The sequence below is a fragment of the Physcomitrium patens genome, chromosome 16 (genome assembly GCF_059467195.1).
Source record: "Physcomitrium patens ecotype Gransden chromosome 16, ASM5946719v1, whole genome shotgun sequence".
NCBI lineage: Eukaryota > Viridiplantae > Streptophyta > Bryopsida > Funariales > Funariaceae > Physcomitrium > Physcomitrium patens.
In genome coordinates, this window is record NC_143425.1 from 5,698,039 (window position 1) to 5,722,064 (window position 24,026).

A 24,026-nucleotide genomic window follows, 5' to 3' on the forward strand; every position below is an offset into this window, starting at 1 on the left:
AAGTAATGACCAATAGAATGCGACAAAAATTGCAACCCTAATTTACCTATATATAAAAATAACTTCAATTTTCAAGAAGTGTTTGGACTCGCATTCATTCTTATAAAACTGAACCTCGTAGCAGAATCTAAAGCCTAAAGCTGCCAAGAGTTTGTCCTTCATCGTCACACATAGCTGTAACTCTGTACAGGTGATTAATGGGGTTTCCAATCCAAACTCCCAGTGAAATTCCTACTAAAATTTGCTACTTTCGGACCGATTATAATTAGCAGACTTGAGTAAAAATGATCCTTCCGTCACTACCTCTTCTGGATCCGCGGTTCCCTTGGTCGCAAGTGGTTGGGAAGCCTTTCGTGTTTGGTAGCATCTCTCGCAAATCCGAACAGGTAGAAAGTGTCCTAGATCTTCTAGAGGAAGTTCATAAGAATAAGCACAATTAAAGCATAGAACCTGACCACAATTTTTGCAGTGATGTCTGGTGTCGCTTGCCATGATTTGTATCTGACAAGAATTGCATGTGTCCGACTGCACAGGAAAGAAAATATAGAACTCAAAATCCATTTCATGAATTAACTATACATCAATACTTAAAGCAAGAGCACCCAGCAGTTGCAGCCAAGAAGATGCACAAAATTCTGAAATAATAAACAACAAAGAAACTCCTCACCGCTACTTACGGAACTGATATAATGAGTAAGAGAAACTTTCGAGTAGAATCTAAACGGGTACACCACTTTTTGAAGGTAGGATTTACACAGCTTAACTTCACCTGTGAAACTAGCAGAGGCGGGCTCTTGGAAACGTCGTCCAGCAAGGTCCATGAGACTACATGACCCCCACTATCACCACTGCACAGCTGCTTCAAATCATTACCAAGACAAAGTGCTGTGACAGGTTCCTTATGCCACGTTAGCACTTTAATAAGAGTAAGCTGGTATTCCGGTGTCCCACCAGTTATACAAAATTTGGTAGAATCCTCTGTAACCTCTACACCGGAATTCATCCTTTTGATTCCTGAAGAGGCTGGCAAAGTGAACCAACTTGTCCGTGCCTTGTTCCCTGCTTTTCCTGGGGTTGTGAGCGGATCACACTTTGTGCGCAACAGAGTCATCCTGTTACTACTTGAATGACTATCGAACTGCATACACCACAGCCGGATCATCCCCGACTGATGCCCAGTTATATACCAGCCAGCCTCTGTCCATTCCGGAACTTGTGGACTTGTGATGGAGAGAATTAAATCTGAGTAGGCATGGGAGGTATTTACAGCAGCTAAACAGTCACCGTTGATGCTCCACACTGTCAAAATTAAGCCCACAGCAGTCACCACTTCACCGCTCATGTCATTTATATGAAGGGAAGTCGCCGGCGTAGGCAGCTCTGGCAGTTGGCGAACATACTCGAGACTAGTCAAGTCCCAGAAAATAATGGTCCGATCCTTAGACGCACTCACCACAAGACTGTATGACTGGGAGACTGCTAAGCAAGTCACAGCTTGTGTATGAGCACACAAAGCTCGTTGCAGTTGAAGTGGTGAACTGTTGTTCATTGGAGCTATAAACCGCCATACTGCTACCACTCCGTCCTCCCCACCTTTCAAAAATAAATCAGGTTAGATCTTCAAGATCATAATGCCTAACAGAATGAGTTCACAAACCTCATGATCCATTAGTCAGCACAAAAGGAACAAATAACCAAGGTATGAACTGCAAAACACTCTCTTGTATACATACTGTAATGATTTTTTCGGTTACCTGTGACAAGAATTTGGCCATCCCTGCTGAAGCCTGCACATGTTACGGGCCCATCATCATGAAGGTTTTCATGAGTTGAGAGGACCTTGTCTTGGTCATAAGACATGAGCCGCAGACTGCGATCGGGGAAGCCCCATGCGACATACTTGTCATATGTGGGTGGTCGCAAAACCCTATTTTTGATAGCGATAAATGGTGTATTTTGATATAATAGGATCTGAGACACCCTTGATCCCATCATGCGTATTTCCTGCAAACGCAGCAAGACCCGAGCACAATGAAGAAATGAATCAATTGCCAGATCATCAAAACGAAAATTAATTAAAATTGCAAAATTAAAATGCGAAAATGGAGCATCGAAACAAATGCGGACTATTTTTGGACGAGCAGGGATAGATGAATGATAACCTGGGGAACAATCGTGTGGTTGGAATACGGAACAAGTGTAACAGCAGGTCTTGGAACCCATTTCCGCTTAGGGTGAGGCTTGGGAAAAAGCTGGCGAGGAGTCTGGCCAAAGTGGTTGATTTGAGCGAGTATAGCAGCTTTCATAGCTGAGTCAGTGACACTGTCGATGTTGACTGCACCTTCGTAAGTCAGATGATAAAACACGTTCGTAGCCTCAACAGCGGCCTGTCCACAACAGCACAAGTAAGAGCACCTTCATGCTAACTTCGAATACATTTGGATACATCGAAAGTTTGGCAAGCTTGTTTCTCGGTAATGAAATTTACCTTGCCGCGTTGCTTATAACCGAAGATAAGATCAATCCAGTGGTGTAGGTTCTCTGACACATATTGAGATTCCAGTGCTTCACGATGCTTACGAATAAATTCTCTTGCACTGCCTTTAGCCCAAGGTGGCAACTGCACGTGATCAACCTAATAATTGGACAATAACCAATGCAACTGATCAATGGCCTATACATTGAGGACAATCTCAATGGCCACAAATGTAGCAATATATCAAGAACGATTTAATGACCGATTATAAAGAACTATGATGAGTTATCTCTAACATCACACCTTACTTCCAGAAGCTTACAACTGTGCCCTTTTCAAGTAGTAGATACCATTATTGGATCCCATTCTTGAGCGACTGACTACATGAAAGCATACATTAAGTGATGAATGATTAATAATCAAAGGATTCATTGGATTCTACAAACAGTTTTCAAAAGACAACTTCACCTTTTCTCCCGATTGTGTCATACCAAGATCGAAGTTAAACTGATTTTCCAAAAACTCAGGCAGGTAAAAGAATTCTGGAATAAGTTCTTTAACATCTGCAGTGTTGCCTTGACTGGCACTAAGCCATGTGTCTAGCAGGCTGCTAAACAGGCGGTCAGCATGATCAAACTCCCCACCCTGAAGCTTCATATTCTCCCAACTAAAAGGAGGGAGACGGATGAGATAGAACAGCACAATTCCTGCACTTGAATAATGACTTCCGTAATGAAACCTTGGTATATCAGAATCATCCCAATTTTCGTACCTGCAGAAACGCGAAGCATACTTAAGGTTAGTGAAAGATGCTTTATAAATTCAACAATAAGCAAGATAACCCACCACAGCTACACACTGGAAAGTAACATCAGATTTAGAATACAAGCCTGTATTCTCAGGGTATTCCTCATGAAAGAGTCTTGCCATAAAGATCAGCACAAGAGGTTTCAGGAGCTGTGCCGAAGCCAAATGGCATATGCAAATTGGCACTAAGGAGGACGAGGTATCACAATAGCTGCATGCCTCTAACAATTCTAGCCATAGAACGCCATTCTTCTTGAATGGTAGGTGTTAAATGCGTCTTTACATCTGCGAGTAGCAAATAGATATCCACAACCACCAGCCTTGTATTGTAGCGTATATGTGGTAGCATAAACCATGGTTGGTCTCCGTTAAAAAATTTAGTCAACTAAGCAGCACATGCAACATAATGTCATCCAATCCATACAAGATTCTGCATGCTAGTTGGTGCTTTTACCTTGTCTTAAAAGATTCCTCCCGAGGTGGATGGAGGGCACCCATGGGTTTCTCTAGGCATCGGAAAGTCTCTGGCTTCGACAAGTCTAGCTCCTCGCTTTCATAATCAGCAAGGATCCAGGGGAAAACGGGATATTGCGTGAGGTCATTGTATCCTCTGCCAGCTAGTGTGTTCAAGTGCATGAGATATTGAAAGTTACTAATTTCTCCATTTTGCCACCTGCGCCAAGCCAGAAGCCCATCAATGTAAATTACTGTGCTTCATTGTATATGTGCCAAAGTAACGAATTCCACTCCTTTAAACAAAACTTCCTAAACAATATGGGTGATTTCTTTAGCTTCAGCATACCTCTTACTGAAAGATCTTGCGAGAATCTTGAAAAGTCTTCCCCCTTCATTGCCCTCTTGCTTGGAGGCACCAGAAATAGTAGTATCCAACCTAATCAAAACGAAAAACAGGAAATCTTGTTACTTGCGGATTATAAAGAGAAAAATCAGGACCTTGATATTTACTGTTGCTGAACAGAAAACCTCCCAAAGTATTGCGAGCACTAGGAATAAAGAGAATTGAACATGAGACAAATATTGAAATTCGGCCAGTAAACAAGTTACATGCTGTTCCGGGGAAGATTCTGAGCCAGTAGATTCTTGAAGACTTCATCACGCTCATTCTTGTGGAAGACAAGTAAGTCATTAGAGCCATTCACACTGAAAAGCTCAATGGCCACTGGACGGAGCTGATACTGCCTCTTCAGAAGCTCATGCACACTATCCAACTTCCACGTGCGCCATCTTCGACGCAAGTTGGGACCAGCTCGAACCTGTGAAAAAACAAACCAACAAAGAATCGCGTTGATGTCCTCACCATGCTCAAACCTAAGTTGAAAGTTGAATGTGACAAGTGATAATATCAGACCAGAAAAGCTACACTTCATAAATTATGAAAATTTAAGCTATAATAGTGCTCCTCAACTCCCAAATATGTTCTTGAAACAATTCTTAAAGCAAAATAACAATTAGGAAAACCTGCAATGTAAAGGAGAACTAACCTTCTCCTTCCCCCAAGCACCTCCATCATATGCCCACGCCCGACCACCAGCCCAACTAATAGGCCCTGATTCAGCAATACTTCCAGATGATTGCTTCATCCCATCTTGAGAATCGTTTGATCCAACCATTGAGACACCCAGTGCCTTGTCGATCACGGATATGTCCCCTTCATCTCCTTTCTCCTTGATACAACCATCTTCTTCATCAATGAAGTAGTTATCAATCATGTAGAGGCACTGCTCTCCAATTAAAAAGATACCGTCTCGTTTCTCCAGCCCAAGAACTCGTTCACAGTTGTACCGGAACTTCAGCTTCTCGCCAGGTTCTAAAAAGGGCCGTATCAAATACTCCCCATCCTCTAGAGCAGCAACTTTCGTATTCTGAGCATCCATAATAGGTTCGTTATCTTTCGAATCACGCGGAGACTCCAGAACCTCCTTTCCACCTGCTTGACTTCCTCTTTCACTTCGACCGCGATCAGGGATCTGAGATTCTTGAATGGCACTATTACTACGTTGATCATCAACCCGCTGACCTAGTGCATACGAAGAGTCTCTATCGTCATCCACACCCTCAGCTTTTGATTGATACTCCTCTTCCTCCATGGCCATATTAAAGTCCTTGCTAAGAGGGATTATAAGGTGATCCATAGACAAGGGAGGTGGGGTTGCTTCCTTTTCCAAGCTATCTCGTCGACAATACTCAGGTCCAGGAGTATCTTCTCCCTGATAATCAATACCCGATAGTAAGAAACGCATTAGGACGTAAACATCTACTACCATTAATCAACCAAAATTATTTACTGTGTAAATCTTTAACTGGCAGAACTAACTATATTTCAATAGCAGCGAAAACTTCAGTACGCAATGTTTTCCAGACCTCGAGGCGGGTTTGATATATGTCGATCTGATTTATTTTCTGTCGCTCCAGCTTCTTTCGCATGCGAAAAGGACCCTCGGTTGCACACAATTGCCAATTGGGTTTTCCATTAGCTGCTGTCATTGGCCAAAGACCACGTTCATGAACCAATTGTTGAATCTGTTCTGCCCACTCACTTTCAGAATGGAGTATCCAACTGTACTTGTCTTGTCGCAGCATTCGCAGCTCAGCTGCAATAGATTCCCGCACTGCACAAACAAAACTTGAAGACTTTAATTGCTAGAGTCCACATGTGGAGAATGCTTGCTGGTATTACTCCTGGACTGAAATCCTCTACACGTAGATTCACATTGAGGCGAATTTCGACATTGTAACGAAGCCTTTTACAACGCTTGTAAGGATGGCAAAGAAATTATTAAAAATTTACCTTGCGCAAGCCCACTACGGCTTTTGGCAACTTGCTCACGATGTGAATGGTCAATCTTTGATATATCTCTCGAACGACGAGTCATTTCCCTCTTCCGTCGCCCCTCTAAGGGTTTGATTCTAACCCCTGGAAAGCGTGAGGCACCTTGCACATACTCTTTCCAAACAACAGCTGCCCGTTGCTCAAGAACCTTGCGTACTTTTTCATAGTTGTCTTCAATCCACTCATAGAATGCTTTAGAACCCACCGTGAGTAGAAGATTGAAGCCATTGTGCAGCACATCGACGTTCAACGCACCCTGCATAGCGATACATACTCAAAATGATATTAGTACAGCGACGAACAATTTCTGAGATTAAAGGACAAGGTGAATTGATGAAATGACAGGATAAGCAAGATAATATCATGTACAATAGATAGTATTCTGTATAACAGCATACCTGCGTTCCTCTCCAAATCAGGATATCTTCAAGAGCAGAGCTTCGATACGTCACAAGCGCCCTCCAAACATCTACTGCTAAGTTACGTGTACTTGGCTCAGGGTCCCAGAGAAGAGGTGTAACATTCCAACAAAGTGCACACAACAGCTCTGCGTCCACGTTACTTGCACAAAAAACCAGCTTCTTGTTTGCAAGAATTAGCTGCAAGACAGTCGCTTTGTCAATTTCCTGCGAGCTAACCCCCGATTCTCCAGAACCTCCCTCAGCGGTATGACGTAGGCTGTCAAAGCTACGAAGAAGACTATCTGAACTTCGTCGGAAAGACGTAGATAAGGAGTCTTCCCCAAATCCGTCTGAAGGTGAGCTAGGCAACAAACAGTACATTATCATGCGATTTGTATTTTTCAAAAGGGCTTGTACATAAGGCTCCAATTGACGACCTCCCCCTCTTGCAAGTGCGAGTAGGCCCTTCCCGGCAGGTACTGCCTCTTCAACACGCCCATCTGCATTGGCCAGTTGGAGCATTGCAAGAAGGAACTCTAGAACCTTAATGGCGCCCCCCGGATCCGAAAAGGCTCCCATAAACATACGGTCGACCAAAAGCCAACTCAATGTATCAAGGTTCGGTGCCCATCTGTTCAATCGAACAACAGATATTACAAACTAACACTGTTATTGCAGAACAGCCCTAATCTTTAAATTGTAATTACTGTAAGTAGGAAAGTCAGAAAAAATGAGAAGTTAATATTGCAGGCCACTAACGCATTTCTTGCTGCAGGACATACACAACCGAAGTTGTTTCAGTGCAAAACCTCACACGAAGTTAACATACAAACCCAATAGAACCCCAAATAAAATAACGGCATAAATATCCAAGCAGAGGATGTAGTAAGTAAGTCGTGTAACAAATATAGAAAATATTGATAATGTGCCTATGATGACTTGGATAAGGTGAATTAGACCTGTTCTTGTCAAGCTTTTTTGCATGCTCTTCTTCATCTCGTAGCAATCTCCGCTCAAGGAAATTTATCATCCGACCAAGACAGAGACCCTGAAAAACGAGCATGGTATCCAAACCAGCAAAAGTTGGAACAGCCTCTATGGCAGCCTCAACAAGAGCCATCCCTTTCACCTGCTCAGTTAAGGTGTCTGCCAAGACCTCCGCAATCAGGTCTAGAATTGCAGCTGCACCTGCAGCGCAGGAGCCTCCGGAAGATCTCATACATTCTAGTTGCATTAATAACTTCGGTGTCACAATTGCATCTGAGCTGTCCCTGGGAGTAAAACGTCCTGACGAAGCCACTCCGAACTCACTGTAGAAAGAGTCCACATCACTGCGAGGAGTGGAAGAAAAAAATGTAGATGCTCTATGTCGTGAGCTTGAACCCGCTTCGCTGAGGGAGATATATGGACCCGCAAAGGATGAAAATGTCCGAAGCCGAGAGAAAGCCTCGTTAGAAGCTTCGTAAAACGACCCTGCTGACGAGGAAGGAATATCCTGAGCCTGGGGAATGGCCACAGAGCTTGAAGCATGAGAAGGAGTTGGAGAGTCAACCCGACCCCATCTGGGTGAACACTCCACATCTGCACCGAAAATCGAGTGTTTCGCAGGTCGTGAGAATTTCATAAAATGATAGACTAAACAACTACACCATATTCTCCGAAAGAGACTTTTCTATAACACATTGAAGGGCGCTATCTTAAGAAAAAGAAAATGAAAAAGAACTTCCACAAAGCAATGCATGTAACATAACTACTCCATACTAAGACTAACAGTTCGAACGGACTGCAGAAGAGATATAGAAGGACAATACAATAAGCCTCTACAACTCTAATATGTCAGAACTTTGACATACCACGAGTAGATGGAGACGAAAGTCCGGATGTCTGTCCATCATATTTGGGCGAAGATGCGAGAACCTCCATATTAGTGTCATAAAACAAGTTGTGAATTGTTTCTATGGGAAAGTCTGAGAAAGCACGTGCCGCGATATCACCAGAAATTCCTTTATTTAATTTCACTTCGTGATCACTCAATCCATTCGCCTTCTGGTAGTCAGATTCATTAACATCCAAATGCAAAGTATCATCAGCGTAAGCAAAATCTTCCCCTTGTTCCGATTGCTGTGTTTGAGCCAAAGCTTCCTGAGCAGATTGAACTGCACCAGCAGATCTGTATTACCCGTTAAAGAGATCAATCATAACACTCTTCAGTATAAAAAGAAGAGGAAAAAGCGGAAAAGATAAAGAAAACAAAGTAGTGTTGCACAAAGAAAACTATCTTCATCAACTCATCTGACACCCAAGAGTTCACGATTCGATAGGCAAAAACAACCGACCAGACCAGAAAATTGACATCAGAAACTCCGTAAGCTTTCGTAAGATCAAAAAAGCATTTTATCATCGAACTGTGGAGTATTGAAATTCAAATCATTATGGTCACAATCACTACCACAACACAAATACACGTCGCAACAACATACAAGTAATGTCTCTGACATACCTCGCACAAGAGAAGTAGAGATCAACAAAAGACTCCAAAATATCCATGCGCCTGCATGCGAGGGAAAAGGGATGACACATTTTGGCTAGATCGACCATAAACCGCAATATTGATGTTATCAATGCAGGTGCAGCGGCCTCTCCGCCCATGAGCCGTGCAGCATACGTTTTGTGCAACAGAGCCTCGCCCTGCAAAAAACCCTCCAGGATGTTCAATCTCGAATAACTACAGCACCATCACTGAACTACACTTACATATACGAAGAAATTTACTACCCAAGCGCAGTAGGTCTTTTCTAAACTACAGGATTAATTTGAACATAAGAAAAGGTCTGCAATATAGCAAAGTTCTGTAATAGATTACCAAGATGAATTATCTAACATGATAACGGAGAAGAAAAAATCATACCTGTAAAGCTTCTCCAGCATCTTCCGTCACATCAGAATAGCTCCGAGCCAAGGATGCCAATTCGGAAAAATTTCCAGATTGTTGGGCTGTTAGAGACTGTTTGCTTACTCTATTGAAAGCAGCCCTGCACATGGCTATAACTGCCTCCAGCAACTCTGGAAAGGAAATTTCTCCAGATTTCCCATCACCAGGTAGCAGGGCATGAAAATCTAGCATTCGCACTTCCGGTTGCCTGGGGTACACGGACTGATTAAACACAAGCCTGAAGAGAATGAAATAAATGTCGGGAGAGTCGAAGAAACTAGGCATTACACGTGTTACGTGTTGGTATCCTCCTGTACTCTTAAATTTGGCTGCGAATGTAGCTGATGTTGCTAGACAAAGACCTAGTAATGTAATTACTCGCACCATACTATCATGGTGCACAGCCTCATCCAAAAGGAATGTTATCACTTTCGTGGACACAATTCTGTTCCATTCCTCAAGCTTAACCTCGTCAGACTTGAGAAAATACTGTAGATCAATCAGTTTGTCTAGTAACATGTTCCTGACTTTCACCTGCAAAAAACGAACAAAATTTGAGTTTACGCAAGATAGTTCTGGCATCGAAGATCCAAGGATGAATAGTTCCAACAATGCCATAATTAATTCAAATGCAAAATACGAAACATGTGTCACACTAGCAAGTCCTCGTCGGGCGATGTGCGTTCTGAAGAACTACTGTTCATAACGACATAAACCAGCAGAAGAAAAAGCAAAAAAACTAACCATAGTTCATGATACAGAAACATACCTGGTTGGTCTTAGAGTGCTCACGTGAGACAATAGGAGTGCCTTCAACTAATGTCGAGGGATCAAATGTCATCACCACAAAATCTGCCACCACCTGAAGTTCTGATGAAACGAATCCGTCTTGCAAGATCAACTTAAGAATCTCAACAGCAGCCTCAAATACTGGCGTTTCTACATCTCGTTGCAATAACTCCAGCAAATGGTGCATGAGATTAAGCCTCCGGAGGACTGTCATGTTGTGTTTCCGGTAACGCTTTGTGGATACTAAACGACCAATAAACGCCATTACAGCCAGTTGTGTAGCAAGAGGACACTTTGGACTGGACCAAAGCGTCCAGTCTAAGAAAACGTGAACCATAATATCAGGATTAGATAGTATACGGCAATCGTCAACATCCCCAATGCTTGCGTCAACCACCCCAATATCAGAAATTCCTGGCCCCGTGGAACTCTCGGGGATTCCAAAACTTTCAGCAGTATCAAAAATAGAATCATAAGATGAAACCTGATCATCGAATTTAGAAGGATTACTAGAGACATCAAACCCAGAATCCATCCCAGAATCCATGTGAACAAGTTTGGTGATGGAGTCGGGCACCCCAGAAATTTGTCGAACAGGCTCTTGAATAGACATCATTCTCTGCAAGTAAGCTGGATTTTCTACTCCAGAAAGAGGTTTCACTGAAACTGCAGCTTGGCAAGAAGCAATTTCGAATAGAAGGTCAAGACATCGTTTATCAACAGTGAAGTAGTTCATTCGGTGGTGAAGGAAAAGGGCTAACAAATGATAACCATGACACTTCTGCATATCCCGTGCATTCCGAGGATTGTATTTCAGTACACTGTGTAACAGGGACAAAGCTAGGTGTAGCATTTCCCAAGACTCCGCAGCTTCCACCATGGCCAGGACCACAGCCACGCCCCCAACCTTCCGCATATTGTCAGCAATGTTTAGTGGAGTGCAAATATGAATATCACCAAACATCTCTGCATCGCGAGGTATGCCTGCAAGATCCGTTTTGAAGGCCATGCTATAAGGCCATGCGATGTTTGCTTCACAATTTTTAAAAAGCACGTTCCTAACCAAGGATACGAATGAGCAATGAACAAGGTGAGCAGCACTAGTATTCGGAAGTACGTACCACCATTTAAAGAAGCACAAGCTGACGTAGAATCCACGAGATTCACAATCTTAACAGCTGCTGTAGATACATGTGCATTTAAGAAAGTACCATCAAATGCAAAAATCAGCTTTCGACCTGAGAGTTGTGCAATGTTAGCGAATTTCTCCATATCCCAAACAATTCCAGTCCCTTCTACCTTCGCCAAACCACCCGCTGCTGCCCTGACAGATCCTTCTCTCTGAACAACAGAACTCGGTTGTTGCTCAATATCTAAACTTTCCAACACAGCAAGGTTACCACCTCCACAAGCTTCCTGAGGTATGAAACGTATCATATTTGGATCCTGAAATAACCCCCGGTAAGCTCTTCCCATGATATACATAAAGAAAACTGCAGGTGCTGGCAAGACTTCCTCATACAAATAACAGGAACCGAGCCTCCATGACATTGAGCACAATTCAGCTTCAGAAGAAGTTGTCCCAATGGTTACCTGTATAATTTGCACAGAAATCCGTGGTAAATGAAAAAGTCTGATAGTAACCACTTTTACACACTCACGTTAGTTGATTGCATTTCAATATACTAGCACATTACTACACATATGTAAAACACCACGAGCTCCAATATGTAAGATCATTCTTGAAAGAAAAGTTGAGGTCCTTCATAACACTTACTTGCAGTGGTTTCCCAATAGGGGTCGCAGAGTATCCAAGCTTTCCAGTATGGCATAATCTTCCGTTCAAATAAAGGTAGGCAAAGCTAGATTGAAAAAGTCCTGCCAGAGCATTTGGCTTGTTGTGCACTACAACCAAATGGTACCACCTGCACTCCTCTAGATGAACACCTTTAAAGGATAAAAATGAGGTTGGGCTAGTAACCAACTTTAAACCCCCTGTATCATCCATAAACAACTCCACACAGGTGGAGCTCTTCTCTTCTGCTGTGCACACTGAAAATATGCGAATGGTAGGACCTGAACTGTCAAGCTTTCGACCAGTCGAATTGTGTTCTGACGCCGTCAAAGCATGACTTCTAAGGTTCTCAAAACGAATCCAGCAAGCAAATGAATAGCCAGTTGCTGGTGGCCATGTTCTATTAGCCAAGGGTACTCGGATACATGCGTGACCTACACGTGACATGCGAAATTCAATAAAGGAAGAGAGAGAGAGACTCTCAGGAACGAAGTCTATGGACCACATTCTTTTAACCGTTTCTAGAATATTCTTCCCAATTTGACCTCCCGATCCATCACGATTCTGCCAGATGTACCTCCCCAAAGTGCGGATCTCTGAAGTTGAGAGCCTGAAAAAATCCGATACGAATCAATTTAGGCAATAAGCATGGTCGACGGGTTTAAAGCAGAAAGTCTGTCATCAAGAACTCGCCGACTGAGAGGACTTAAGGGGAGTAAGCACGATAATTAATGATACTGCAGAGATGGTAGGTTATAAAGAACCTCACCTGAATGACCCCAGTACCTCCACAATCTGCAGAGAGCATGTGAGAATGGATGAAGAATTCGGTGACATGCTTCGAATCGCCTCCAACAATAGACCCACACAGCCTGCTCACGCAAGAAGTAACTTAGTAACTTGGAAACAAATTGTTCAGCTCACAAAACTAGGAAATATTTTAGTGACGCTGTGATAAATAAATTCACCAAGACCCAAACGTATAACATATAGTAGATTAAGCATAGAACACAAACCAATTACGTTAATTCTAACAAGATCCAGTAGCTTCCTTCAAATATGAAAATGAGGAAAGCAATGCCATACTGGGACAGAGATAGCAAAACGTATATCAAAACAAGGGAAAATTTAAGACTGTGGAAGATAAATCATGACCAACCAACAAAAAGAGACACTAAACACACGACTTGACAAACGGAACTCAACATAAAATACTCGTAAGCTTACCGACAGCACTTAGAACATCTTGATTGCGAGGACTAGCACTCGCAATAGCTTTCAAACGTAGGAGAACCCGCAACTGTAGCGTCATAGTGAACTGTAGAAGACAGAAAAGAAGGACCTCGATAGCACTTGCATTATTAACTTCCTCCTGACGCAGAGCTTGATTTGAATCAACTACAAACGTCCCTTGGATTCCAGGAAGCCGGAAACCTTCATGACCAGCTTCTTCTTTCTGTAGCAGAATTGGCAATCCTTGGGAATTTTGAGACGGTGAATGAACTCGTTCGAGTGCCAGATCGAACAGAAGCTCGGCAATTTTTTCCCCAAATTCCTCACAGACCAACCCTGAGCAGCGAAGAAGGCGCTTGAAATTTTGCGACATGAGACACTCATGCAAAAGATTTCGGTTCGCTGGAGTATCGACGACGGCTGCAACCACAACATGCACAAGAGCACTAAAAAGGTCCATGCGCAATTTTAACCCGGAAAGAGAGATTGTGCCGTCACAAGAGTCAACTTCTGATTCATCAAGACCAAACAACAGGCTTGTTGTCCCAGAATGATCATCGATTTGAATGCTCTCAAGGACTGAAAGGAGAAGCATAAATCCGCGTGCAACTCCAAAGACAATTTTCAATGCAGGTTTTGCAACAATAACCTTCCACATCATCCACAAAATATCCTCTTTGGTTTCCAGCTCTATCCGCCATTGCCTTCCTTCTAAGCTCTGGACAGAGCTTGTGTGAATCACTTCGATAAGACATTTCAACTCTTCACTATGCGCCTACAAGATCACCGTGAAACACATAAGTGAAATGCTCCTTTATGAATCCAGTACACGTCGTAATCTTCAGATGAATCAAACTAACACCCTCATTTTCCAATTACCCACTAGGCTCATGAAACTAGAAACCAACCAAACGAATGTAGATGGAAGTTTGTGGTGATAAGAATGAGTCCTAAGTCATAATGATTATCAATTGTAAGCATTTATAAAAGGCAGACATAAAACTTCATACGAAAAGTTAACTAATCAATCAGAAGATTGACTTCTAAAACTAAGAAATAAAAAAGTGAGGCTTAAAAATTTTAAAACAAGGAAAACTGGACAGAAAAGACTCTTTACCTGGCTCGTGTCTTCGCTTATAAGACAATGCATCAGCTTTAGCACATTAGACCGATGTTTGGGGGCAGCCAGTAGTGGAAGCGCAGCTGCAACCCCATTCGCCTTCCGAAATACCATTTGATTCCCCTCACTTTTCCTTAATAGGGATATCAAACAACTCCATGCTAATCCGGTTGTAGATCCATCTTCAAAGATATGTTGGTTGCGAGGTGACGAATTATCCCGCTCAAGCGCAAGCACACTCAAACTGTTGGCTCGAAGAGGGTTTGCTCTACTCCTAAAACTTGTCTTAACAGAGGTGACAGGTGGTTCACATTTCTTCAGATCGTCCACAAGTAAATCCACTACTCCAACTTCGCGAAGCACCTTTTTATATTGCCTGTCAAAGGAGAGAAGCTTCTCGAATAATGTCAACACAGATGTCCTGAGTGACGATGCCAACGGTTGCTGAATCAAGAGACATAGGGAAAGCAACTCCTTCTCCGGAACACAGTTGGCACTGACAACCGCAACCTCTAGAACCTTTAACACGCGTTCCTGTAATAGAGGTGGGTAGCCTCCCATGTTCTGAATAAATAAACTCATTATTTGTAGATTCTGAACAAAGGCATAATTGTCTGGATTTTCAGCGAAGAGACGAAGAAGACGATCCAACAGCTCAAGTCGCAGAGCAACTGACTCTGTCTTCAAAAATAAATTTTTGAAAACCAGAACAGAGTTGGAGTCTCGAAGTTTTCTATCGAGGGACAATTCAACAGATCCACTGCTGTCAGATTTTGAATTCATCTGACCACCTGGGGGAGGCTTTCCACCTTTTCCTGAAATTCCGCTACCAGAGTGAACACTGCTGGTCCTGGTCCCAATTAGGGCCAACTCCCCTATGATGTCCAACAACCGCATCAACTGTGGTGGTACAGAGTCAATATCTGGGCTTCCTTTAGGTAGATCAGATCCCGATTCTGAAAGTTTTAAAGCTAATCGTAAAAAAAGATCATAGTCACGCTCTTTCCAGAGATTGTTTATCAAAGATATACCCCCCGCCTCTGCAGGAGACCACCGAGAAAATCAAAATAAGAAGACGTCCAACAGGATGAATTATTCATTACAAATCGATTTCCTCACTACATGACCCACACTTCAATTGTACTTGGCCTGTTGTAAGAAAGTAAATAAATGAATTTTATCCAAGATTGGCACATTCAAAGAAATTGCAGACAATCTGTTTAGCATGTTTTACTTCTCAACACAACACAGATAAACACAGGCATAGTTATCAAAAACAACATAATTACACATATCGCTAAGATGAAAGGTGCCCATAAAATATTCTGTCAAGAAGTTCATTTAGGGGGTCAATATTGCAAGCACTTACTAAGCGTACGTAACAGCCCAACCCATAATCGGACACACACCTTTGACGAGACCATGACTACACATTCCACATGGGTACAAAATGCAATTTTTATCAATCAATGATCAAGTGAATTTGTCCATAAATAGTGGGAATACCAGGACGAGAAGACAGCTGAACTGCATTCTTGATGAGGGAAACAACAGATACTGCATAGCTGGCATCACCAGTGTTTTCCACAAAGGAAAGGATTGGAGTCAAGAGTTCTTCAACCTGCACCACCAATCCAACCACGACACGCCCAGACGTAAGATTCCTACCACAAGGATTACTATCCTATAAGAACAGCACTAAACCTCAATCCTAAATTTAGGAAAATTTCTTCCTCCCACTAATATTTGAAGAGACCCATGTAGGCGGTGCCCTAACGCAGTAGAAAATTGATCCAGATAGTAAGTGCATAAGCAAACAATCTTAGTGAAATTATACTGTTAAGAATACACATCTCAGCCGCTCCTTTCTTATGTATCAAAGTGCTTCATCTTCTCTACACTCACCAACTCTTGATTTTGAATGTACTGAGCAGTGGCTCCATTGTCGCTGGCAAGTAACAACTCCAAAATCTGTTTCATTCTCAACAAGCTCAAATTAAGAACAGCTAGTAACAATTTCAAGATGTCTGAAGGTATAAATATATAGATCTACAAATAAAACTTAATTAATTCGAAAAAATCGAATGCAGCACAGAAAGTGGACGCGACCTGTAAGACATGACGATAAAGCTGTGCCAAGTGGACAGGCGGTGCCGAACTAGCATCCATCTTTTGAAACTGAGCTGACAGGGGCGTTGTCCCCCCCATGACAACCATATGGAACATAAACTGTAATCTGTCGCATTCAGCCAATGTTTGTGCCGCCCCAGGATGCCGTGCCAATGCCTTCATTATGTGGACGACGCCTCCTTCCACCTGAGAGACAAGTTGATATTAAAAGAACCACATCGAGGCAGAATACCTAACAACTCTTGCCATGGTGGAAACATATCTCATAATTTGCTGGCTAAGAATTGAACTGTAATGTGTGCAATTCACACATTCTTGAAGGTGGAAAAGCTATCGTCATCAAATTCGTGACAACGCACCATAATTCGCTTCCTCTCGTCTCCACTGTCATCGGTGGATCTCGAGTTATCCATACTTGAACTAGCGGAGTCAGCAGAACAAAGGAGGCGGTATAGGACCGTAACTAGAGATGAAAGCAGGCCAGCGTCAAGTAGTGGCTGGACATCCAATGGCTGTGTTGCAAAAGAATATAAACAGGTAAGAGACGATATACTAAACAGCAGCAAATTGCCATACTGAAACTTTTGCAAGCTATAGGACGATACAAAAACAGGTTGAAAATAGCAGCCCTCGTGAAGAGAATTGACATCAAACAGAGGACAAGAAATGCTTTTCCAATGCAAAAGCCAGAAAATAATCGCAAGTAATTCAGTATAGATATAATTTGAAGTTGTTCTTCAAGCAATTCAAAATTGAAACCAAGGACAAGCGCTGCATCCACTGAGATGAAGATGACTACTCATATATATGCCTTAGATGCAGAAATAAACGAATAACCAGATATCCTTGAACAGTAGAAGCTACCTCTAATGGGGAAAAAACAAACAAACAAACAAAAACATGCATTGATAAATTCGATATCAAAACCAACTAAAGGACGAATCAACATCGATTGTCATCCACTCATATAGTTGTCAAAACGAAATCCAGCATACCGGTACAACAAGACCTTCAAGGGCAAAGAGCAGGTTGCCACCCATACTTGAGCCTTCCTGCATACACGAACGCCGAACTGCGATAATCAGTAAAAGCATGCATAAAAGCGATAAAAGTCTTGCTAAATCAACGGCAAGAGAAGGTACAGAAGTGAAGTTCTTAGTCTTTAGTGACCTTCCTTGTCCTCGCTTCTTGCACACAAGAAAATGAATTTCGACATTATGATTGGTCATCTAAGCTACATCTCAAATGTGAAAAAGAGAATACATGTGAGACTCCAGTAAAATAATTCAGGATATCATTTGGCTGCAACTGTCCATTGGGGCTAGCCTTCCGCAGCCTCTCAATATCTGTAACAAGTGCTCTTGCAATCGCAAATGCGAATCCTCGACGATTGTCAACAAGCCTGAAAAAAAATCAAAGTATTCAGCAATCAGAAGTGTTCTTGTCATGCGTCAAAAAAGCATTTCTACTGAACTGATTTTTCACAGGTCTCCTAGTAAGATACATGTAGAATGCAAGGACACCCACGAAGTTAGAAATATTTGAGCCATACGTCTGAGCAAGTCTGGCAGGATTGCCAGTGCGCCGGGAGATTTTGCAGAAAAGACCAAGGACTTTCTCCATAGCTTTTTCTTTTTCCTGGACACAGAAAATAGCGCAGGGACGAAAGTTAAGTTTGATACATGTTGCAAATCAGCCTATAGTAATACCAGAAGGGCTACGCAAGTTCTTTATGAGAACCATTGACAATTCTATACAAAATAGAAAGATTAACCATTCACAGGTATTTCATGCCGTATGATTTGGTGCAAATCCTGACCAATTTATAAAAAAAATTAAAACAAAATATCATGGAAAAAAACAAAAACAAACAAACAAACAATTAAAAAACACACACAAAATGCATACAACAACAAGGAGAGTCATCTGTCGATACAGTAAAGAATTCTGAAAGGACATAATCTTCTATTATTTGCTCGAAAAATTAATGTTCACTGAAAGTCGTTAGGAGCTGAGGAGCTCAAAGTAGCTTTGAAGGAGATATACCTCCTCGGTTGCGGAGCGAAAGTCTTCCCAAGCTCTCTGAAAGTCCTGCTCTGACTCATTTGTATCCCTGATGACATCATCATCCAGCCAAATTCTTGAGAAGGGCAAAATGAGCGTTTTAAGACATATCAACCGTAACACTAGTGCCTATAGATAAGGACTAGTACAAACAATCAGTTAATATAAACAAATTGACATATCATGCCATTGAACAAAAAAAACGTTCGTCAAACCACTAAGAAAGTCGACTAAGTAAAAGATAAATAATTTTCAAAAGAGCAAAAGATTAGTGTTCAATAATTTCTTGAGATAGGATTAGATAACCCCTCATGCACAGCGAATTACATAGCAAGCCGTGTGAAAATCTACCTCGTCAAACAGTAATAACAGATCAATTCAAAAGTTCAACCAGAAACAATTTATATGAAGTTACTGACGATAGAAGCGAGCAGCATCATAATCTCACCTGAAACGAGGGCTTTCGCCATCTTCAGGGTGAGCACGGCTTGCTCGTGGAGATAGTGGTAATTGTGCAGAGTGAACTTTCTCTTTTAAGCGATCAAACCATTTCATGGTTGCGTTCACCAAAGAATCTCCCTTCGGACATCTGCACTTCCTCCACCATCACCCACCTCAATCTAATAACTAATGTCCTCCATGCGCCCCGAAAACTCTTCTCAACCTGATTCGTCCAGCTTTCTGAAAACTGTGAAGGTCATGTGTTTCAACCAGCTGGTCCTGAGAAATCTACTAGACACGTACACCTGTAACCCAATTCGGTAGAGTAAATGCAGACGAGAAATCTGAACGCACTTGCCATCTCTATCTACACAGATCGCATCTCAGAATGTCCTGCATCTCTCGGCACTCTTGCCTTAAAATTCCACGAAATCTTCGTATTTGTATCAATTGAACACAAGTTTACTCTTGCACCACTTGAAAACCTACAGATTAACGAATACCTCGTAGTTGCAATGCAATTATACCGTTCCCCCACAACATTCTAATTTAGTAAATCCGCCAATCTAGAAAACTGCGTCGACAGTACAGGCAGCACCTTTTGAAACTGAGTTCTACAGTCTGCTATACTCCAGCACAACTGAAGCCTGCGGTTCAAAACAGGAGCACAAAAATTTAGTTATAACTGCTACATTATCAGCACGCCAACTTTACAAGCAGTATGTGTCAACTCCAAGCTCTAGGTGCTTGGAGCCCAAGAGCAAAGCCGTTACAGCAAAGAGCTAAATGCAAAAGTACTCTTACTTCGCAAAGCAACGGACAAGAAGAAGAATATCTGAATCTTTTAATATTTTAAATTTCACATCATCAACTGCCAAAGATGCACAATTGCAATCACTTTGATGGGTTATCATAGCGGGGAAGATGCAACTTCGAAAGCCTCTCATTGCAGCTTCAGCGTCGATTCGTGTAACATCACATTCATTGAGTGTTAACAATTGAGAATTAGACAGCACCAATCACTTAGAACTGTGACCAACCCAACTTCATCCACAGAAAAAAGTGCAGAAGAATTCGTCCACAATCAACAGATTATATCTATCTATTTATGTATCTATCTACACACACACACACACAGGTCCTTGTTAGAATGTATCGCCGAAATGCACTTTTCAATGCAAACCGTCAATCTGAGTGCTTCAGATATTAATCTAGTTGTTTGTGACACGAAACGGGCACGCACCTCCTGCGTGAGCTAATCTCTTTCTGAAACAGAAGATCACTTCTACGACGGGACTCCCCAACGTCATAGTTTCATAGTGAGCTAGGGAGTTCATAATTCAGGACATGCATGTTTGACAAAGTTCAATGGACTAGAATTGAAGAGACGGTGCTAACCCTTCAGATGCTCTGTCTAGGTTACTAGATTCAATGTGACACCCGACACAATATTCAACCTTATAACCCTAAAGACCTTTCATGAAATCTAGATGCTCCCGGCAGAATAAAACTTCAGTTAGTGCTTTTCAATGAAAAACAAAGATCCGGATTCCTGAATGAAGAGAGGATTGATCGTGAGCAGCAATCAGTTTTTTAGGATCTCAGAAACTATTATAAAAATGTTTGCTCTACCAATTTGACAGAACAGGGAATGTTCCTTCGTCTTTGAGGGCGTGAATTTAGAACTTAATGTACAATTTCTATCCACAACAGCTTTGAAAAGTGGTAATTCATCATATTTCATTTCGCATCTCTTAAAGCGCTAGATACCGACACAGAGAGTTCTAAGAGATGGAAAGTGCAGAACTCAGCAACATTGCACGCTCATCGTCCATTGGATAATTAGAGGTAAAATCAAGCAATTCCTACCTATTCCAGAGATTCCAGAACCTCAACTGAGTCAACTATGGAAGAGATGAGGAGAAGAAAAGGAAGAGGATACGGACAACTGCCAAGCCTGCTCCAGCGAATGAGAGCCCAAAACAAACTGAGACGCACCCCTTTACTAACAGGTTATCAAAATCCATCGTCCACTAAAGCTAGCACTGTCCCCATTCGATAATTGTGGAGTATATAATGACACGCAGGGGAGCAATCCGAGTATATAGCCATCAGAACAAAGTAAATCAAAACGTTGAATATCCAAAAAACGTCACATCACTCAAGGAACCTATCCCCAACAGCTAGACCTCAGAAGGGTTGGTGGAACTCAAAACGGCGCAAACACACTTGAGAGAAGACGATCCAACGATACACAATCCAAACAACTCCAAACCTGATAAACATTTCTCCCGACAAGAAAACGTCAACGACTCAAGGGGACTTTGACGGATTTCGACGCAAAAGATTACACCACGACTACTTCACCCCTTCACTCCGGCCTACCGTCATCGCCACCTCCAAGACCACTTCAAAATTTCATTCCAAACTTTGTCCCAGCTCCCTAATCATCCCGAAGCACGCGATCGCTACGCGAGAAACCCAACCACAACCAAACCCACGCCAAACACTCAAAAGAGTGCGTCGAAATCCTCCCACCCCCTCACTTCTCTCGCTACTTCCGCAACCAACGAGTCGCCACCATGTCCGCCAGAGCTCCCTCTGTCGCTGCACCACGACTTAGATCAAGCTCAAGAAACTCACCACTCACAAGCGACAAAACCTCCAGTACCTGCGAGACGTTCAGCTTCTGCCTAAGCAAACTCATTGGCAATCATGTGACGTCGGATTGAATAGTTGAAGGGCAGGCAGAGACGAGCAACAACAGCAGCAGAAGCAGCAGCTCGGAGGGGGAAGGGAAGGGGAAAGGGAGCGAACAAGGCAAAGCAAGGGCAGGGCAGAGCAGAGGGCAGGGAGGGGAGGGCGAGACCGAGCCCGAGTCCTTGGGGAGGGGGGACCCCCCGTTCCCCTTCGTTTCGCCCGGCGGCCCGCCACCGGGTAGGGCTCGGGTCAGGGTCCCGGAAGTTAAGTGATGAGACTTTCAATCCAAATACGGCTCCCGTGTTTCTATATTTAGAGGTTTTCCTCAAATTTTGGGATGGTGGTTCTATTTTATCATTAAAGCTCCGGTGCTCAAGTTGTGTTAAAAGTGACCCAATTTGAGTGCGGAATTAGACGTCCGTTTGAGTAATGTTCTCGGTCACACGAGGTGTGGTGCGGTGGAGCGATGGACAGGATTGACCTACAGGATGCTAAAAAGTGTGTGCATCTGAGTTAGGTCATGAAGACCCCGAGAGCTTCAGCTTGATCGGTGGGTGGGAGAATGGTGTGGCGTGCAAGGGAAGATAGGCTCCACTTGGATATTATTTTTGAGGAGTTTGATAGCTATTCGCAATGAATGTGTGCGTATCTTAAGGGTATGTGATGATAGAGGGCCAATAGTAAGGTTCGATATTCATGCCGAATTGCCTTTGGCCTGTGGACGATGAAACATGGCATTGAACCTTTGCAGGAACTTTTTTTTTTTGCTCTTTGTTTTGATCATTCACAAATGGCTGCATAGTGTTTTTGAAGGTGGCAGCAAAGAATTCGAATTTTAAGGTTTTTGTCAAAGTAGGCGATGTCACCTTTTTGCAGTTAAACTGAACCTATTTTTTAAGTTGCACGAAAATTGCACTGGTGGACTACTGGTGGAGGATTATCTGGAAAGGATAGTTGATTTTTGCAAACTACATGACACTATCCACGAAAACAAATTGGATTTTGAAGAATTATGCACATAATTTCTCTACCAGAAATGGCAGAATTTTCTGCGTGCATTAGTAACGCAATCATAAATTAAAAATTTCACGATCACATGTCTACATTCAGATGAACAATAATTTCACCATATACTGCTTGGCTGCTGGAGATAAAATAGAACCACCATCCCATATTCAGAGTCACAACCCCACTCTTTTCGCTATAACTCTCCTCTTGTGACTTGGAAGAATTTAACATTTAAGTCGGTGCGAGTGCCTGCATGATTGCAACAGGTCAACTAGTGGCTACTTCATCTCCCAACGTGATTGCTACACAAAAGATCCGTCTTTCAAAATATGTTCCTCTAAGAAGTACTCTTTCCTGATAAATTCCAAATTCCAGATATCGCATGGGACGGAGCATAGCTTGATGCCCAAGGTGCTAAGATTTTTAGACGGAGAGAAAAAGCACCAAAGTGGTCACAGGCCCATGCGAAGCTCTTTTTAGGACCAGCTGAGAAAATAATATGCCTGGGCATCCTCGAGTAACCCCGCCCAAATAAGAACCTTCAAGTCTTCGACAAAAATTGGAAAGAATGCCATTCTGATCAATCGTTCGTCCGAACACTTGAGAAACTTTTGGTCACGCTGAATGACGAGGCTGCGACAAGTTGTTGAGCAGTCTTACCTCCTGGTTGCCTCGTAATCCTACTTTTTCTTAGAACCAGACGACCTGAGTAATTCGCCAAAAGCAATCTTCTTCTGTGTTCACATGGATGAACATCCGGCGAAGTATGGCGAGCTATCCAGAAGGAGAACTTGCATATTTTGGATGTATATGGGCTTCCTCTCAACGTTGATTACTTCGGAATCAAACCATCCCTGTTTTGCAGAACCACTAGAGAGAAAATCGACTGGTAGGCGTAAGAATACTCTTGACAGAGTTGTAGCGTCAACAGCATGACATTCAGATACAACCTACCAGGAGGCAACATTTCAGGACGCTTCAAAAGCATTATCATGCCAAGAGGAAGAAAGAGGGAGTCAAAGGCAACTTCTATCTTCAAGCTTGATTTCATGCATCACTTTGATTTGAGCCACATTATTTACTATCATTTAGCCACATTAGAGAGACTATCAAATTGCCACATTGCGGAGACTACCCTCCATGATAGTGCACTCCATCATGAAGTGCAGTCTCTGTAATGTGGCATTTTGATGGACTGATTTGAGGCACATCGTAGAGGCAAAGGCTACTTCTGTCTTCAACTGCAACATTGATAGAGAACATATTGGCGATCTTAATT

The 24,026-nt window shown here is 42.5% G+C and overlaps 1 protein-coding gene across 6 annotated transcripts; it reads right to left on the bottom strand.

Moving 5' to 3' along the window:
- Window positions 1–18: 18 nt before the first annotated feature.
- LOC112293013 (protein SPIRRIG) lies at window positions 19–21,868 on the bottom strand. Of its 6 annotated transcripts, none has more exons than XM_073539759.2 (34): window positions 21,711–21,868; window positions 19,638–19,686; window positions 19,047–19,286; window positions 18,581–18,647; window positions 18,087–18,172; window positions 17,798–17,936; window positions 17,530–17,586; window positions 16,894–17,046; window positions 16,514–16,720; window positions 16,310–16,375; window positions 15,911–16,025; window positions 14,402–15,444; window positions 13,279–14,059; window positions 12,821–12,923; window positions 12,034–12,661; window positions 11,378–11,849; window positions 10,237–11,240; window positions 9,444–10,001; window positions 9,036–9,223; window positions 8,389–8,705; window positions 7,495–8,116; window positions 6,533–7,166; window positions 6,093–6,390; window positions 5,666–5,913; window positions 4,786–5,511; window positions 4,349–4,557; window positions 4,086–4,175; window positions 3,738–3,956; window positions 2,945–3,248; window positions 2,489–2,635; window positions 2,163–2,387; window positions 1,755–2,004; window positions 770–1,593; window positions 19–525 (listed from the first exon to the last, which is right to left on the bottom strand). In XM_073539759.2, the coding sequence occupies exons 3-34, from the start codon at window positions 19,151–19,153 to the stop codon at window positions 235–237; spliced, it is 11,178 nt and encodes a 3,725-aa protein (XP_073395860.1). In that variant the 5' UTR covers window positions 19,154–19,286; window positions 19,638–19,686; window positions 21,711–21,868; the 3' UTR covers window positions 19–234. The 6 variants fall into 6 exon arrangements, with proteins under 6 accessions (XP_073395860.1, XP_090112917.1, XP_073395859.1 ...); XM_090256791.1 differs by having other exon boundaries at window positions 19,543–19,686; XM_073539758.2 differs by having other exon boundaries at window positions 21,683–21,860.
- Window positions 21,869–24,026: the final 2,158 nt, after the last annotated feature.